At 39.4% G+C, this 20,175-nt stretch overlaps 1 protein-coding gene across 38 annotated transcripts in view; it reads left to right on the top strand.

Moving 5' to 3' along the window:
• The window catches only part of dlg2 (discs, large homolog 2 (Drosophila)), a 291,611-nt gene that overhangs the window by 165,949 nt on the left and 105,487 nt on the right, over window positions 1-20,175 (top strand). The window contains exon 1 of one of the 38 annotated variants that reach the window (XM_034889518.1): window positions 14,572-14,791. The exons of the other annotated variants lie outside the window; for them this stretch is intronic. Coding sequence (XP_034745409.1) covers window positions 14,708-14,791 — 84 coding nt within the window. The 5' untranslated portion in view covers window positions 14,572-14,707. Of the gene's footprint in view, window positions 1-14,571; window positions 14,792-20,175 lie in introns of those variants that run through there. 38 annotated transcript variants of the gene reach the window in all.

Consider the following 20,175-nt stretch of genomic DNA (forward strand, 5'->3'; position numbering starts at 1 on the left):
GACTGCTAACGCTTGCAGCTTTGTGAAGCTATATTTACAAGATCATACATCTAACGCTGACATTTTCTACAGTGGGCCAATAGTTTAACACAATAAACAACAACGTACATACAACACATGTAACGTTAGCTTATATGATTTGCCGTGTATGGTTAAACTGCCGCTGTTAGCTAGCTAAGGTTAACTTGCTAGCATGTCAAATTACGGTACCAATAAACGTTATAATTCGCGATAAAAATATCATGAAAAACTTTAAGATTAACCAAATATACAAATACAGGTACATAAAATGTTATAGGCAAACTTACATTTGTATATCTCTGCAGTCCCCGCTATCGCGTCTACGGCCGCCATTAATGAAAAGTTTTTCGACTGTTGTTAGCCCCGCCCCTTCCGCTACGTAGCCAAGATGGCGACCGTTGAGTGTGGAAAGTGTGCATCGATACGCACTCAATTTTTTGGCCGTTTTGAGTACAACATCCGGGTATTAAAGTGTACTGCATTTGACCGCACTTTTGAAAATGTGAACGAAGTGTACTCAAAAAGTTAGTATTTAGTACAGAAGTGCGCGATTTGGAACACACTATAAGTGTACTGTCTATTTGCTAAACTTCCTCTTAAACTTGAGTTACCAACGTTGTCTGATGTCACAGTAGAAATTGATTATCATTGAAGCCATACACAACTCGTCTTCAAAAGCCTGTGTATGAACAGTATGTGTCTTAAAGAGATGTCCATGTCAGCTTCCCCAGTGGAATCAGTCCCCATACATACACCATAGGCTTTGGCCGGTGTAAACAATTTCAAATTGGTTTGAAATTAGGTCAAACACCGGACCGGACCGGTACACCGGATTTTACCACTTGCTGTCACACTTGTCTGAATGGCTCCCATATGAGACCGTGATACTTATGAGAAAGTTCATAATGACGCTTTAGCAACTCCAGACCATATAGCGGTGGTAATGCACCTCTAAACCATGACTATTTACCTGCTACTGCTACTTTTTGGTTTTCCACAAGGTTTTATAGTGATAAATGCAGGTTCAACCGTTTTGATTTCATGCTAACCTGTTGAACCGGCATTTGTCACTCATCCACCAGATTGGACCAGTGAAACCGGAAATTAACCCAACTGTAATATGCAATATGCACCTGTGTGCAGGCTTAAAAGTGAAGCCAATCCAGAAGTGCCTCAAAGCTGCATTTTGCAGCAGGGGCCTACTCCACTGGCTCAAAAAATAAGAGGTCATTCATAATAGAGGCTTAGCAATGCTAACCATAGCCCTGTGTTTGTTAAAATAGCTGTGAACTTGTTTTTTGGGGTGCTGTCAATGTTTTAATCTTAAACTGTGAGCCTCCCACTGTGTGTTTTAACTTCATCAGGTTGATTGGAACATTTAGGTTGTCACAAAGATGACGTATGTGTTGGTGTTCGGTAGCACTTCGTCAACCAAAATAGCAATTTAGCGCTAGTGTTAGCTGGTAAATTAAAGGTCCAATATATAATACTGACATCTGGCATTTAAAATGGTTCCTGCATTCCAAGAGAGTTGTCTTCCCTGGCCTCTCCTCCTCAGCAACAAAGTTCACAGTGGTTGTTCTCTATGTTCTCTGGCAGCAATGCCAAGTCAAAGCCAGTATTTTGTCCTGTAAAAGTTTTTGTTATACCGCTTCTGTTCAGACCGTGAGGTCTGGGTCTTATTCTTCCCATGCTTCTGTTTCTTTTATCTTTGGCTGAAAATGTTTCTGAACGGGAGGGCAGCCAACTCAGCCGATCCTCCTAGTTCCTATGCTAGCAAAAGTAAGCAAGCAAAGAGAAACTTTCCATCAGATACATCCTCAGTGTACAAAGTAAAAAAATAAAAATCTGATTTTTTGGTTGTATTTGGTGTAGAAGATATCTTATTTGATGTTAAGTTTTTTCCTTCTTCAGGATGTGCTCACTTAATTAATGGCTCCTATATACACTACCGGTCAAACGTTTGGGGTCACTCACAAAATTCCATTGGACTACATTATAGACACAATGCCAGCTGAGATCAGTTGCCTTGTTTTTTTAACCCGGGCAGCAGTTTCCAGATTACATTATGTGTTTACATAATTGCAAAAGGGTTGTTTAATGTTTTCTTAGTTAGTTTTTTTTAAATAGTATCAGATTAGTAAACAAAATGTGCTTTTGGAACATTGGATGAATGGTTGCTGATAATGGGAAATGCAGATATTGCATTAAAGATCAGCCACCCACCCAGATTAGCTGGTATCCTGTCTATAATGGAGTGAAATGGAAATTTGTAAGTGACCCCAAATTTTTGACCGGTAGTGTATGCATGACCTATATGTATTTAACCACAGTTAATGAGATAACATGAGATGTATTTTTCAGTTTACTAGAATTTTATAATAAAAACTTTGGAGAGGGACCTTAAGAGAACAAATCTCTGAGCCAGAAACTGCCAATCATTTTTTTAAATAAATTGATAATTTTAAGATAATTTTCACCCAATTTTGTTATATTGTAAATGTAAATGAACTTTATTTATATAGCGCTTTTCTAGTCAAAGAGATTGTACATAGTACAGGAACCATTCACCATATACACATTCATACACTGTGGCCGAGGCTGCTATACTAGGTTCCACCTGCTCATCAGATAAACACTCACACACATTTATACTCTGATGGCGCAGCATCAGGGAAAACTCAGGTTTCAGTGTCTTGCCCAAGGACACTTTGACATGGGAATGCAGGGCCAGGATCAAACCACCAACCTTCCGATTGGTAGGCAACCACTCTACCACTGACCCCACAGTGTCCTCTCACACAAAAAAGAATTGCCTGCTGGTCTCAGTTTTATAACATAATGAATTGATTTCTTGTTGTTGTTTTTAGCAATTCTAACACACATCACTTTGGGTGTGATTAGGGGATCTATTGGCATGGGATCTATGAGTGTAATTTCCTGACGGGTTCAGTCCCTCGTGGTGGAAAGAAAGACCTGCCTGGATCTGTAATGTGAGTATGAGAAAGGCAGTGCGAGAGAGAAAAGTGGGTAAGGGTGTTGTGAACAGGCCTAGGACCACACGTTCTGTGCTCAGCCTATTTGTTTCTTCTCAGCCTTGGGATTTTAGAATGAAAAATTGCTTTAATACAGCCGGTGTAAATGTAAAGGCTATTGGGAGGTAAAAATTATGGTTTGTCTAGAGTAGGTGTAAGCCCTCCTACGCTGGCTGGATCAAGCACCACTGATTGGAGAGTGTTACTGAGGGAAGATTATTGATTGTAACTGCTGCAATGTTAATTGATCGTCACTCTCTTTCCATGGTAGTGTTTGCTCGTAAAAACACATGCACACAGGCAATTACTTCTCTGTCAATCATGCAGGGTGAAGTTAGTGAGTTATACTGTACATAGCAGTTTAATGAAACAATTCAGCCCCTGCAGTATGTTCAACGTAGAACTTGGAAGAAATATGTATCATGTAAAGACGTACAGAAAATGCAGATAGAGCCATAACCTAAACCAAACAGGAAGTCACCCATTTTGAATTGAAAGATCGAAATGAGTGCAATTTTGGCCATTTCCAAATGTTGTACTTTAACGAACTCCTCCTAGAGCAGACCTGGACATTGTACGGCCCGCAGGCCACATCCGGCCATAACCAGCCCGCGTGAGGTCAATGGGAAGTTAGCAATCAAACGTAAATAAGTGTACATCATGCATGGAATACAACTGCATTGCTTTTATTTAAAGGCGACTGTTTGTTTTTTGTGTGAACGTATGCAGCTTCTTCTTCTCTGGTTGTAAGTGTATTAATTTCTCCCTTATATCTTTTAAATCTTTTAAAATAGTATTAGTGTATTTAAAATACATAGAAGAAGAACTTCAATGTGTCGGTGAGACGCGAACTGAGCTCACTTGCATGAAACGTGACAGGAAAGAAAATGTCAGCTCATGGGAAAATAACGAAGGTCAATAGAGAGCACCGAGTTTTTAACCAAACATGGACTTCTAAGTATTTATTTCCTGAATTCTAAGGTAAAGCCGTGTGCTTAGTTTGCGGAGAACACTGTGTTGAAGGATTATTATACAGAGTGTGAACGGGCATTTAAAGCTTTGCTAGTCAAACTGCAAAAGCAACAAGGCTTTTTCACCAGAGATGCAGCAGTCAAGACCAGCTTTGTAATCTGCCACATGATGGCCAAAAACAGTAAGCCATTTTCTGAAGTTGAGTTTATTACAGAGTGTTTGGTGGACTCAGCTGTGCTAATATGCCTAAAGAAAAAAGAAGTGTTTGATTTCTATTCAATTGCGATCTTTTCCCCTTGGATCAGTTATTATGTCCGTGACACAGCCCAGTTACTAATGTTTGTACGTGGGATTACGAAAGACTTTGAGATAGCAAAAGATCTGGCAGCAATGCCATCAATGAAAGGGACGACGAGTGTTTTGATTTGTTCACTGAGTTAAATGCATGGTTTGACAAAATGGGACTTATATGGAACAAACTGGCATGTGTTAGTCCGGTGTTGTTTGAGCACCTCAACCAACCCCCGTGTGTTTCCGATTTTTCACACCACTTGTTACCGTAATCTTGCTGTGATCACAAAAAATGCTTCCAATTGAAATAGAATAGTTTAAAAAATGTATGATTAAAATGTAAGGTTAAAGAACAGCTTGTTTATTATTAAGGCCAAATGGTCAAATTGAAATGTATTTTGGTGCAGGTTGGGGGTGTGACTTTTAATGACTCAAGAGGGTAGAACACTATTTTAGTCATGACCACTTTGTCAAAATAGATTCACTCATCTGCAGTTTGTATTTGGCGGTGTGGGTCTGTTCTGCGGCCTCGCTGCACATCCATGTGCATACGTGGAAAGCCCGTAATTAGCTGGCGTGCTGGCTTAGGAACTGTCAGCTATGAGCTGAGATAATAGCCGATAATAGCTTGAATCTGGGACCTGCTAGAAGTTGAACATTGAACGCACCAAAACCTCACAAGCTGAAATGAAACGCAACACCACTCCAACAGCAGCAGTATCCACGGTGTCTTAAAGGTCAGCTACTCTCCTCTTTGTTTTCAGCTGCAGACTTTTAGAGGTCCCACTGTTGGAATCCTCTCCAGTGAAATACAGTCACACTTTCGCCGCTAAGCTGTCAGTATTTTAACCATGTTTAATACAGCAATAACCTTCGCTAAGAAATAGTAAATTAATAGTTAATTAAACTTAAGTTTACAGTTATTTTACTGTTAACTAATGAATTATTAGTTGTGTATGTTATTGTTACAGTTTATTGTGGCACTCATAACCTTTTATAATATCAAGTATTTGTTAATGATTAATCAATATACATTATTTAGAATATATTATAAGTGCACAAATAATAAAAATAATCATGTCTTTGATAGATCACAAAAAAGATTCAGTGGGGCCAAATTAATGTTACTTGATGCTTTATAAACCATTTATTAATCAATAACTTGTTTTTAAAGCGTCAGTTGCAACTTTATAATAGCCATCCGATTATGTTAAAAGATGGTTTACAAAAAATGATTAACCATTGACAGAGTATCTTATCTAAATGTATAAACGTATTAATTTAAATGACACTAAACTTATGATAAAATAACATAAATGACCATATAATAATAATAATTATTGGTCATCATTTCCATCCATCCATCTTCATCCGCTTATCCGTTAACGGGTCGCGGGGCCAGCAGCTCCAGCAGGGAACCCCAAACTTGCCTTTCCCGAGCCACATAATTTCATTGTTTGTTAACAATGAACTTTTTAGTGTCACGTCCTAGGCTGTTTAAAAATTGCCTCTCGATTAAGTTTTTATTTTAACTATTTGTAATCTTTACAAATTTATAAAATTTTCTTTAAAATCAGGCATTTTGGGCCTTAAAATGACTGCTGAAGACATGAAAGGAGCGAGAAAAGGGGGAATGACACGCAGCAAAGGGCCGTGGACCGGAGTCGAGTCTGCGGCCGATGCATTGTGGGTTAAACCGCTTTACGGTATATGGGCGTGCGCTCTACCAGGTGAGCTGAAACGATTTTTAACCGATTCACGTGGCATTGTTACATCCCTAGAAAACACCTGTTCTGAAAAAGATTTTCAGTGACAGACTACAGCACATAAACTGTATGTGCATATGCTAATGATGTCCTACATTCAACTGTTGAGTACATTTAACTGCTGAGTTAATCAGAGGAATATCTGTTCCCACCCTTCTTTAATGACTGCCGTCTCCAAGTAGCAAAGGAAAAAGGAGTTCTGTAAAACCTCTTAAGAATGAGGTTTGCTTGGATGAATGGGTCTACTGTACAAGGCATTTGACTTCCAAACTGGAGACGGAGGTTTTCATCCTGCCTCTTACTAACCGCCAACATTTTGTGTCTTGAAACCTAACCCTACAGAACAAAGAACTATGTTGCAAAATTCAGTCAACCATGGCTCATACAGGAAGCAGGTATATACCGCTCATTTGATGTAACTGAGATAGCATTACGTCCTTTGCTTAAAATGTAGGGTTGTAACATTATAACCAAAACCTTGCCTAAGGTTTGCAGTTCTTGTTACATAATCTTTTTTGTTGTCTCACAAGTTTGCTTTTCGTATTTAATGTGGAGCAGCTTTATGCAAAATTATTTAATATTAAGGGGCAATGTGCTATCCATAAAGACAATAGAACACTTGCTAAAAAAAATCATAGAACAAGGGTTTTACAGACCACTGTTGATATCTGCAAGATTTGGGTAAAGAACATTCACTCAAACTGAATTCTCATCTAAAGGTCACACAGAAAATCCAATTCATCATAGCAAATGCATGAATATTCATTACACATTTGATAAAACTGCACTTTTCAGTCTCTTTAATTGGGTCAGAGGAACTGTCTAGACTTAAAGTCATCAAATGGATTCTTTAAAGTGTCTCCTGTTTTAAAAGTGCCCAACTGCCAGTCACATTTGAACAGTTCTTGGAAGGTGAAAATAGTTTGAGACTTGAGTCCCAGGAGATAATGTTGCAATCAAATACTATCAAAGGCCTCAAAGGGTTTTCAGTCTCTTACATCAGATTGATCTCTCAAATGTAACCTAAGATGAGCACTTACAAGACTGAGTGAAGCGAAAAAGTTTTTTTGCAGCATTGGTAGACTTCACTGTTTATCTTTCACTGACACACCTGTTAACGGGGGTTCTGTCCAGTTATCAAAATGCAAGCCACTTGCAACTAAAGCATGGTCTGTTCCAAGGGACAAATATTTGACTATTTGACCATTTGCTAACACTTTATTTGAAGGGATGTGTATAAGACTGACTTGACACCAATATAACCCAGACATGACACCAGTCATGATAATGAAGAAGACTTTATGAATGTTTCTGACTGAATGTAAATTATGATACTTTTATTGCAGACTTGTGTTATTAAAACTAGACATTAAGCAAGACAACATAATACGGCAATGTCTTTTTTTATAACAACTTGACAATAGAATAGACAACATAACATAAATAAAAAAAGTCATAAATATGTCATAGCAGGCCTAGTTATCAAACTTAAAGACTATCTAACTATTTAGCTTAATTTGTTAACACCACATTAAAGTGTCATAAGTGGTTGGTCTTTACATTGGCTAAGTATGAGACCAATATAATTGTGTAATGAATATAATAGACCTCAAGGAAAGAGAAATAATTTGGACGTTTCTTAAATCTGTTTTGGACAGATAACATTACTAAAGTAAATGCCAACTGCTGCCAACTGTATCTAGCTGAGTTAAGCTAATTAAGCCTGCTAAGATATATTTATGACTTCTTATGTTGTCAAGGTTAATGTCAACTTGTAAAAGCACAAACATCTCAAACAATGCTAACTTTGCACTAAATGTGTCATAATTTACCGAATGATGACAAATGTGACACAATGACACCTAATGACAAAAGTTAAACATTCATAAAGACTCCTTAATGTTCATGACAGACATCATGTCATGTGATGGTTATAACAGTGTAATTTTAGTCTTTTGCACACCTCTTAAAGTCTTACCCATAAAGTGTTACCCAGCTGTCTTTTGCTTGCATTGTGAAAGGACAAAGATACTGTATATTTTTATTCAAACAAACTGATAAAACCTCACAAAATGCGTGAATGTTACAGTCCACACCTTTTGTAATCCTTCTTGGAACCCAGACAAAATCTCTGGTCAGAAGAATGCTGCAGGTACACAGTTCAAGTCAACTCAAAAAAACACAAAACCTCTTTGGCTTAAAAATAGTTACTTTTAGTTGTATTGCATTATTTAATTGTAAGCAGTAGTCATAATGCTTTATTTCTGTTGGATTAGGTCTTTGGTTGGGGATGGTAAACAGATGGCCTTTGTTATTGCATATGTGTGGTCCATGATCCTCTGTTGGTGTGTAGAATGCCTTTCTTTTATGTCTTTCCAGTGGCAGTGAAGGAAAGAAAGGGTATAAGGAAACACAAGGAGCTAAAATGTCACGCAAAGTTTGACTGACCTCTCCTGCTGATGGCCTGTTCACAAGGAGTTCCTATCAAACCTAGATTGAGCATAATAATGCACTGCAAATAACCCACAGGCCCATCTCGGTAAAAGATTCTGTGGGGGCTGCCTACACTCAAACACACTATATGATCCTCTAAAATAGATTTCCTCTTAGTAGGTTTCTGTAAGAGGTAAATGTTGTGCACTTTGCCTTTAAAATAGCTTTTTATTCTTTGCGTGTGTTTAGAAATGTGTAATTTAGTTTTGTTGAAAGAGAACATCTTCGAAAATGAGGACTGCATTTTATGGTCAGCTCTTAAACAACGGAAAGTGAAATGTACAGTGGAAAAATAATCAAATGGAAAGAACCGTTAGTAGTAAGTGTGCTGTCATAGCTTCTTAAATCAAGACTTGGAGTCTGACCGTGGCCGACGGCTGGTTCTAAGCATCATGTGGGACAAGCTGGATATATGGTGACCCTTTTTATTCATTCAGATTTTTAAAGGCTTTATACAGCTTTATTTATTTTCACACACAAACAATCAATAACAGACGATGATTTTGACTACAGCAGCTTGAAATATGGTCTTTCTCATTTTAATGTTGAACTGTCAATATTGAGCCTGTGTTTTCACTGGTAAAGCATCTTGTTGAATTGCAAGAATACATTTTGTTAAATCGTCATGGGGTTGGTCATCAGATGTGAGGAGTGCTTGCCTCTGCTGAATTCTAAATTGGCCAGCTTGTACATTGAAAAAAGCACTTAAATGGTTATGAAGCCTGCAGAAGTGATGTTAATGGAGTCAAAGCAAACAGGCCACACTTTGTAGTACTGAGAACTGTTACAAATGTTTAGATTTTGAGTCAGCATACTGACAACTTGCACAGTGTTTTGGAGAGCACGTCCCTAATTGTAGTAAATTTCAGTTTATCCACACAGTCTCGCAATGCTAGACATACTGTATCTCCATAGCGCCGTGTCCGCCCAAGAGAACCGCCTATCTATTCTTGGTTGTGGGAATATATGCTCTGCGTTGTTTGTATTTTTTAAACTAATCACAACCAACAATTGCAAGCAGGGAGGGTTACTAGGCGTAGATATCTCAAATCCAGATAATATACAAATCTATCACATCACTACTATCTTTTACCACAAAACATAAACATCTATTGCCATTACATTCTTCTAAATGATGTGTGGTCCTTGGAAACATCAACCTCCTGCAAGTGTTTTGGTAGAATAAGAGAATGCAAACGCAAGTAGCTGACCTTTATAAGGCCAAGGGTGGTTTGACGAGATCAGCGTCATCCCCGCTGAGTTCTCCTCCCCACCATACCAATCTTTCTTGCATACACAAACTCATCTGCACACATACACACCAGACAGAAAGTTGTGTTTCCTCCTGCACACAAACATAACTTGAGTGTGACCCTGGGGACACCAGGACCCTTCGCTCCAGATGGCCAAAGCCTCCTCCAGCCCTGCTTGACAGCCTATCACAGTCCTCCACAGTTAGTTGGGATCAGCCACCCTGGACTAACCAACCTTAACACGCCAAGCTCTCAGTAGTAGTAGTAGTTTACAACTAAAAAACAAAACCACTATACCAGACAGAATACAAAGGAATTTGCAGTTTCCTTTTCATATTGTCTTCCCTTTACTGCTACACAGACTGCTGTTTGTTTCACAATAAGTAGTTTTTTTGTATTATACATTTAATATAAAAGCTTTATAATGAGGTTGGGTTCAGATGAAAGAAAATGATTTGATATACATATGCTTCTAAAAGTAATGATATTCTTAAGATGACCATATAACTGGACTTAATACCAAAACAAAAAGGAACTTAGTTTAGGTCGAGATAGGATAAAATAAATGTTGTGCCCTCCACCTTGTGATGTCAAAGAAACAAGCAGATGGACCAGCTTGCTTTTGTTGTTGTTTACCATGCTGCCTAAAAAATGTGGCTTTGCCGGGGAAATGTCAAATAAAACAACCTTTTCACAGCAGGTTCTAAAGGTATCAGCCCCATTTTCCATTTTGATAATTAGCACACTGTCCTGATTGTGAAGCTGCACTGAGATCAGCCAATATATACACTAAAATCTGAAATTACCATTCATTAAAAGATCCGTCAGCAGATGTTGCCTAAATGCCCTGTTTTTAGATAAAATGTTGAGTTGCATGAAATCTGGAAGTCTGGAAAACGTTGAAGATAGCTACGACGCCCTGCCGGCATAAGCACACAGGTTGGGTGGTGGATAGGTAAAACAGGAGACTGGGGTTCAAGTCCCATCTGAAAATGAAAGTTAACAGTATGTGTTTTATTTTTTATTTTAACTTCCCAGAACAAATGGATGTCAAGAAACTTAAAAAAAAAAAAAGTTTAACCCCAACCACAATCTTTTTCTTAACTAAGATGTTTTTGTGCCCAAAACTTACCAATCTGTGAGCGTTTTCACACTATGTGTAACCCACAGCCGTTACGTTTTCTGGGATAGATATGAGGATGGAAAGTGCACCTCTGGGTTATATTTCCTGCCACCTCTTGGGGCTCTATCTTATGGAACACTACTGTGGCTCATATTAGACCAAAGTAATAAATGCCTTTACCGTTGTATGGTTTGGAGGTCTTGTTGAGCACAAGAGGTATAATTTTAAGCTAAGATAAACCTTAATGGTCTCCTATTGGAGAAATTTGTCTTGGGCAGTCAAGGTCAATAACTTATCTACCGCACAATGCAAAAATGTACAACTGCACAGTACCATATCAAATTAAAAATATTGCACCACTATCTGATTTCATACTGCACATCCTACAATCATAATAAGTACCACAAATATTACCTATGCTTAACCTTAGCACATTCAAGCCTGATAAATAATCAGATAAATACAATATCAACATTAAGTTTTGTGAGATTTAGACAGAGGAGTAAAAGATGCAGAAGATGGGAGTACTGGAAATTGTTATCTATCGCATCCATCTGCAGTGAAAGCAAACAGCAAACAGAAAGCGCTGTTGTAGGACAAACCAGGACAGGATGAGCCAAGCTGAGAGAAAAACACAACCACGTCATCCTCCCCACCCTGTAGTTGATCATTGTTCAGCTGTGTGCTGTCATCTTTCCAGGCAATTAGCCTGCAAGCACGCCTTCTCTTTAGTGATAGCCGTGTTATTATAGGAGGTTGGTCCGGAATACGCTGTCAACGCACACGCTCTGATGTGGGAGGAACAGACCTCTTTCAGGTCTTGTTGTGGTTCTGTTGCAGAATTATTTGAATGTAAAGCCAGTAGGGCTGTAATCTCCTAGTCGACTAGTCGATTTATTGGTCGATATGTTCTGGCTCTACCAAATTTCTTATTGATCGATTTTTTGCCGTGTTAATTTCCTCAGGTGGAAGAAAGACCGTAACTGTCTATGGGTGGAAAGCATTAATTGCTAATGGGGGTGTTTTTAGAGCATCCCTGTTTCACAGGTGTTCAAACAGGCTGTCTTAAGAATCCCCCCCCCTGTTTTCTCTTTTGTTGGATTAGTCCAACCCACTGGGGACAGATTGAAGAAAGAACTACTGCTACACTGCAGTGCCCTGCTATGTCCTGCTGTGCCTTGTAATGCCGCACAGCGTCCTGCTATGCCGCAAACTACTACAAAGAACTGCTAAAGACTACAAATTTTTGTCTATTTTTGTTATTGCCACTCTTCATTCCAACCCCAACCGGCCCGTCAGACACCGCCTACTAAGAGCCTGGGTCTGACCGAGGTTTCTGCCTAAAAGGAAGTTTTTCCTCGCCACTGTCGTACTGTTGCTTGCTCTTAAAACTAATAGTCTATTCGTGTGTCCGTGTTCAGCCGCTCCGTGCGAGGACCCAGAGCGCTGATGCAGCGCTGTCAGAGCCAACAAACGAGTGTCATTTTAGTGCAAAACAATTTGGTCAAAAATTATTTAATATACTGCAAATAGCCTACAAGGACAAGTACTGCGGAACAGTACAGTTATTTCATCTTGCATTTTTTTCCTGCCCCTCCACGCCCCTCCAGTTGATTTTTAGTTGAAAATTTCACAACTTCAGTTATCCAGGATTTTCTTTGGTTAATTACAGCACTAAAAGCCAGTCAACTAATTGATTAGAGAGGTTTGAACTGAAGCCCAGAAGTAAAACAAAGAACGTCTAGGTTCAGACGTGTTATATATATTCATATAAAACTTATTTTTTTATATATTCCGTTGTGGTTAGAAAGAGAAAAGAGGATGATGCATGGGATAGGAGTTTTAATATGGCTCATTATGAGGTGAGATGTCAGCGCCTGTAATATTAATGAAACATATTTAACTCCTGATGTGTGCGACTGTCAGTGTACTAATCACCTCTCTCCCAGCATGTTGTATTGATTCCTGTATTACCTACACCAAAGTCTAATGCTTGATTTATTGTTTTACGTTTAGGGGTTACAGCATAGCTTCAGTGTTTTTGTGCTTGGACTGTGTAGCAACAGCATTATGCAATGTATTTACAGGTTGGAGCTATGGCTGTGATGGTGATACCATGTTGGGAACACAAGAACTGTGACTGGATGCTTGTTGAGGCTGGTGGAGATTGTTGATGTGGAAGTTGAAGATGTGTACCTTCTGTCCACCACAATGACCATTCTCTGTCCCAAACGCACTGATTGTACAACAGCTCTTTTTCATTATGTGAAATAGAATTTACCTAGATGTAACTTTAGTGACAGTATATACTGAATGTAACATTACATGCATGGCCCACCCTCACTTTGTATCACAAAGTTAAGGTGTTGCCGCAGAGAATATGATTGAAGCAGGACAAAGCCTGTTCATGGACGGTACATCAGTTTAGCGTTGCAATGCTAAATATTATTATTATTATTATTATTATTAATATTTAGTATTACGCTGGCTTTTGAAAGGCCTTGAGAAAGTGTTTGCGTTCTTCACTTCCTTATTTTCAGGTTTATTCTAAATGCAAAATACAGCAGTTATTTTTTGTGTTCTGGTTTATTTGGCAATTCATATGGTACTGATGGTAACGTCAGTTGTGTTTTTGTAATACAGGTCTCAGTTCAGTTCTAAGCTAGACATGTATCGGCCACTGGGGACAGAAAACACACCTTCAACAGCTACTGCGTCAGAAATGCAACAGAGGAAAAACTATTTGTTTACAGTGCTGCCAAACAAACTGAACTGCAAGGGTTTATCTACTCATATTTTGATATAGAAGACTAAAGTAGACATTTAACAGTGTCATAGTGAGGTCATGGTCAATGGTGTCTCCAACATTAGGTGAAAGGTGTGCATGCACCAGCTTTTATTATTCACATCATGTTCAGAATGTGCATGTATCATCTCCTGTGCACTCTGGAAGAAAATATGCAATTTGATACCATGCAAAACAGGCATATTATGCCAGTAGCATTGACTGTTATGGTGTTTGCATGTAGTTGTAATGTTAAAATGTATTTATATATTTGTATATATATAGTGTCTACTGTATATCTAGCATATTCACATCTTATATATTTATGATATTTTACTGTTTATTATGTAAAAACTCTATACATTACTCTACACGTTACTCCTTTTTGCACTTCTGGTTAAATGCTAACTGCATTTCTTTTTCTCTCAGTGGCGGTACCTGACAATATATCTAAATATTTAGCAGACTATGAGGAAAATATTAAGGATTAAAACTTTAAAAAATAATTTTCCATCAGTGAGACACTTCATTATATGTGGAAAAATTCTTAAATCTTTGCTGTTGATTGTTGGATTTAGGATGATGAGTGGTTGCTGGCATAGGTATAGTGAGAGCAGAGCATCACCCCTCCCTTTTGAACCCTCACCTAGACGACAACCTCTTAGCAGGTTTTGATTGGTGTTGAAGATGTTATTTCCACGTTGAAAGTGGTGGCCCCTCCTCCTTCGTCTCACTCTTAAGCTCTCTCCCCCGTAGTCTCTCTCTCCCTCCCTCCCGCCCCTTGCTTTTGTGGCTGACGGAGACCTGTCTCAGCATCATCCAGTCTTTTCTCCGTCCCTCTCTTTTTTTGCTCTTGTCTGTGCGCTACAGTCCCCTGATAAGGAGCACTCGGAACAAATGGGAAGCAGCCAGAGCCGCTTGGGCTGTCACCGCAGACCAAAGAACATTTTATTATTATACCTGTTGCTATGTTTGCCTCTATTTGGTATGCTAAGAAGCTAGGGAGACGACTTGTACAGAACAGCCGGAAAGCTAAAATGCTGAAAGACAAGGTAGGTTCACTGCTTTGCATGTGTTAATGATTTACTTTGGGTTGGCAAAACAGTTACAGAGTACAATTTCATGACAGATCTGTGTGACAGACACGTCTGCTAAGCACAGCTTCAAACACTAACAATCATCATGAAACGTGTTCCTTTTTATAGTCAGTATGTATGCTTTAGGCACTGCTGCAGCAGGTAGTGCTACTACAATTAACCTGTTGATTAATAGTGTTGTTGACGTCTGTGTCACTGATGTGACTTTAGGGGGTAAATTAGTTGACTTTGCTCAATTGCGTCCTTTCTGCCTCATTTGAGGAAAATAATGAGCAATGAGGGACACAGACTTTGTTGCCTCCAAAGCCAAATCTTGTATTTTGACCCTGCCTATGCACAGGAGCACTCAGAAGCTCACTCTGTCTCAACTCATTTAGCACAACACCAGATTCAGTCTTCTGCATCTGAGCAGCAGCTTTCTTCATCTTTTAAGTCATCTGCCTTCAGCACAGCCAAGTTTTAACACAGCAGACACTGCTCTCACAAATTCAGCAAATTCTCCCGCTGGAGTCCCCTGATAAATTAACCTGACTGCAAATGTACTATACTGACAGGACAGGAAGCTTTGCTCAGCTGCCTATGGATATGCTTTTTGTTTTCTAACAATGATGCTGTTTACTGGGGCGGCTGTGGCTCAGTGGTAGAGAGGTTGCCTGCCAATTGGAAGGTCGGTGGTTCGATCCCCAACCCTGCAGTCATTGTCGAAGTGTCCTTGGGCAAGACACTAAACCCCGAGTTGCCCCCGGTGCTGCGCATCGGAGTGTGAATGTGTGTGAATGTTTATCTGATGAGCAGGTGGCACCTTGTACGGCAGCCCCGGCCACAGTGTATGAATGTGTGTGAATGGTGAATGTTCCCTGTAGATGTAAAAGCACTATATAAATACAGCACATTTACATTTACACTCATCTTCAAAAGAGTTTGATGTATCTGAATGTTGGAATGTCAGGGCCTAAGGCTGGTGATAATGATCTGTCCAGAGTACCAGAAACATTTTCTTGAAATTGACGTTAGACATGTTGCTGACTCCTTAACTTCAATTTAGCAACACCTTCCAGTCAAAATTTTACACTGACTCATGACGAGGGCAAACGTGAAATGTCTATATATGTGGATATCTATATGTTTGGTGACCCGCTAATCATGTGAAAAAGAATTCCACTTGTTTTAAGGAATATTGCTATCTAATGAAATTTACTGGGCACATTCCAGAACCCTTGGATTTAAATAATGCCACAGCCTCTCCTGCCAGTCTCTGGACAAACTTTAAAACTTCAAATCCGGGACCTACAAACATGTGCCTTTACCTCTTGTAGTGTAACTTGATCAAAGGTCAGCGACCTTAAATCTGTGACGCCTCATGACCACGACATAGAACGTCTAGCATGTCAGAAGTTTTTGTCTTTTTCCGCCTAGTGTGACATCTTCTATGACGTGTTCCTTGACATTGACCAGGAAGAGAGAGCGTTCTGTAGCGCACACATGTAAACATGGCAAAAAAGGAGAGATGCTACGTCTGCTGTCTGGTGAAGGGCAAAGAGGCTTTTTTCATGGCAGGGATCGCCCCGCTTCCCAGCATTGCAAGTTAGTGGGGTAGCCACCAGCAGCTATCTATTTCTCTTGTACTTTGACCACTGACAAGCAAAGAAAAGAGGCTATACCTTCCTATAACGGCTGCACCTGATTGGGCTAACGCTACTTTTGGGGATCCCGGATCTTTACAGAAATAATTCATCAAAGCATGTTTCTGAAAACATTCACAGTTGCTGGTCAGTTTAAAAGATTTTGGTGAGTTATTGAGAGGCTGACGCGCCACTTAAGCGTTGACCTATGAACTTGTGATCTTCACGACAGCACACCATAATCAGTCTGGGGCCTGGTTGGTGTCATACTTGTAGTGTTGCCACTCTTCTGTCTAAGACACCGCAATCATTTTTTGGCAATATGTCTGTGTAGTCTGACATAGTGACTGTTAAAGACAAAAACATTGTGTAGTCTGATCTTGGCATAACTGAACTCATAGCCTCTCCTGCCCTTCTCTGGACAAACTTTAAAACTTTTAACCTTGCTCCCGCTCAGGCAGCATTATGGGATGTGTTTAGCTTAGCTGCACATCTCTAGGGGCTGCTAGTGTTACCCTGCTTTCCTACCAGAGACACAAATACAACTTTGCACAGAGCAAGTTCATCAGAGCAAGTCCATCTCCTCTGAAGTTTGACCCCCATAACACGCATACAACGGCATTCAGGTATCAGTCGCAGGTCTTATGATGGCACCAATTTCAGAGATGGGAGGAGAAGTTATTTTGTGATTCTTTAGTAAGAAAATGCCATGCATGGGAGAGGATATCAGAGGGCGGTCATCAACAACGTAGAATAAATATTGGGATTGTTTGCATTTTAGTGTAGTGAAATGTAAACTACATGTACTGCTACATGTTTTATATGCGTGAATGAATTAATCATTTTATAATTGTGTCATGCACGCAAAAGGTATACCCAGTCCAAAAAGGCTTACAAGATACCATTACCCATTTCCAGATACAAATGTCTTTTTTGCCACGTTTTAGAAACAAAAGTCGGCAGCTTAAATACATATTGAATCTAAACAACCACTCCATTTGGTCATCATCAGAACACCAGAACATTTTAGGATTTTGAACAGACATTTCATCCAAGATATTCTTATCTCATCCTAATAATGTTATACTGTATTCTATGTATGTATTGACATATTAGAGCTGCAATCATCTCCTGTTGATCACTGGAGGCTTCATTCTTGTGACAGCCAGCCAGTGGTAGCTGAACAGCATAACTACAGTTTTACACTTTGAGTCTTTAACTACCTCTATTCTTGCTCAAAAGAACCCTGACAGTATTATTTCACTTGAATGAGAAGTTGTTTTGGCCAATAGCCCATTTCTTTATCTGTGCACCATTTGGGAGCATCGGGTTCCTTCCTTTTGTCACACATTGACACACTCACCCCGGTTTGGCCATTGCAAGTTTGATCTTACAACTGCCACTGTGGGCTGGCTTACCATTAATTGCAGCATTAATCCTAGTCATTATGCCACTGTGCATATAATCTGTGACCCCTGCAGTGTGTATGCCAAGGCCACATTCATGTGAAGAAAAAGCAGCGTGCTGCTTGGCAACAAATGTTTGTGTGGGTGTGCGTTTCCAGTAATGGACATAATGCAATGAGATAATGCATTTGCACATTTGAAATTGATTAGCAGAAATATATGCATATCCGCATTGAGCATAGTACTGAACTGCTGTATACATGTACATGTAAAGTGACTCTATTTATATAGTGCTTTTCTAGTCTTAAAGACTACTCAAAGTAAGTAGAGGAACCATACACCATTCCTACACATTCATACACTGTGGCTGAGGCTGCCATACATCAGCTGTTCAAACTCATTTGAACTACAATGGTGCATCAGGGGCAATTCGGGGTCCAGTTTCTTGCCCAAATAGACTTTGAAATGGAACAGCAGGGATTGAACCACCAACCTTCAGATCGGTAGACGACCGCTCTTACAACCTGCTGCTCCGTACATCTAATGGTATCACTGCTAATAGACGCAACAAGGATAATTCAAATGGCATTTGAAGTCCTTCCTTCCAGAGTAGCCTATTCCAATGAACTCCTCCAACTTCGTGTCATTACTTGCTGTAAAGCAAAAATAACACTTGAGCTGTTTTTAATGTGTGTATAACTTTTGCTTCATTTGAAAATGGTAAAGATTGGAGGTGTAAAACGTTTTGAGTGTAGAATGTGTAGCACCCTTACCCGTCTGCATGATGTTTAAGTAAATGATTGCTGGGTGGATTGTGTGACAAAAGGTGATGGAGCTGTGTATATATGTGCATGTGAGTGTGTACATTTGCTCTATGTGTTTGTAGTCATGCGTAATACTTTGACAGAGACATTTGAGCGTAGACTGTCTTCATCACAGTTGGAAAGCAACTAATTGGAGCTGTGTGTCATGAGTGCAACAGATTACTGTTTTTACTGGCATGCTCCAGGATCTGACAATAAATATCTGTTCTGAATTGACTGTGCATACAGTATTGATAGGTTTTTGAGTTTTGAAGAATTCAGTTTGGCTTGACTTGGTAATTTAAAGTGACTATATGTAACTTTTAAATCCTTCTGAAACTGGGTAATTTTTCATCTAAAGAGCAAAAATGACCTGTCGCAGCAAACAAGCACTTTTTTCATATAGTTTTTAATAATGCCCTACAGGTAGACGGCGCTACAGTAACACATTCAGTAACACCGGAAAAGTCTGTGTGTGTCCAGCAAGGTAAAATGTAGCAGTAAATTTCTTTAAATAGGCATAATTGTGTAGAAGTTATTTGTTGTAGTTATGGCTGATACTGGGACAGGACTATCACAGGAAAGAAGGAAAGTAAATGAAGAACTTAGAGCTAAAGCAAAAGCAAAACTGAGCAAAACTGAGTCACAGCTCAGTCGGGCTGACAACATATGGAGACAATTACGGGATTGTAAATGATTCAAAACCGTCCCTGAATTGGGCCTCAGGTTTGAAATTTCTCTTTACAATGCGCAATGTGGTTGTATGTCAGTAGCCAACATTAAATGATGTCCCCCTTCCATTTAGCGTGGACTAGGGTTGCACGATTATGGCCAAAATCACGATTATTTTGATCAATATTACGATCACAATCCATATTGTGCTACATTCCTCTTATGTTGAAGTTGTAAGATATACATACATACAGCTGCAACACATGTAAATGAAAATGATCTGAAATACATAGCCTAGGATATATTTTAGAAAAAAATATATCTCTGAGAAAGCTCCTTCTCCTACTTGTTTTCAACAATAACTGATTAAAAGAGCTAGGGAGAGATGGGGAATGCGATGGACGTACGCTAGGCCTACTCATAGAGAGACAGCGGACTCATTATTCAGGGTCCAGCACGCAGGATGGTAAATGGGTCCAGCACGGGTCAAATGGCTGGTCAGCAGAGTTACACACGTGTGTACAAAATGTCTGTATCGTCACTGCGCTGCATTTTTATGAACTATGATATCCTGGCCATGGGTCACATCTCTCGCCCAGGTCCAGCCTCCGTCCAACCTTCGTCTCACTTGCTATTATTCTACAGACTGAAGTTAATTTTATTCAATTACTTTTTCTGTGGTTTTCCCCGTGGCCGCTGCAATAGCAGAGTTACCAGCGGAACACTGGTAAAAATACAGGTTTGCCTCTCATTCGTAATACAGAATACAATACAAAATACAGCTCTGTTAACAACAATTAAAACTGTGGACAAATGTCAGCAGTGTGGACTGGCAC

This window comes from Etheostoma cragini, chromosome 13 (genome assembly GCF_013103735.1).
Source record: "Etheostoma cragini isolate CJK2018 chromosome 13, CSU_Ecrag_1.0, whole genome shotgun sequence".
Lineage (NCBI taxonomy): Eukaryota > Metazoa > Chordata > Actinopteri > Perciformes > Percidae > Etheostoma > Etheostoma cragini.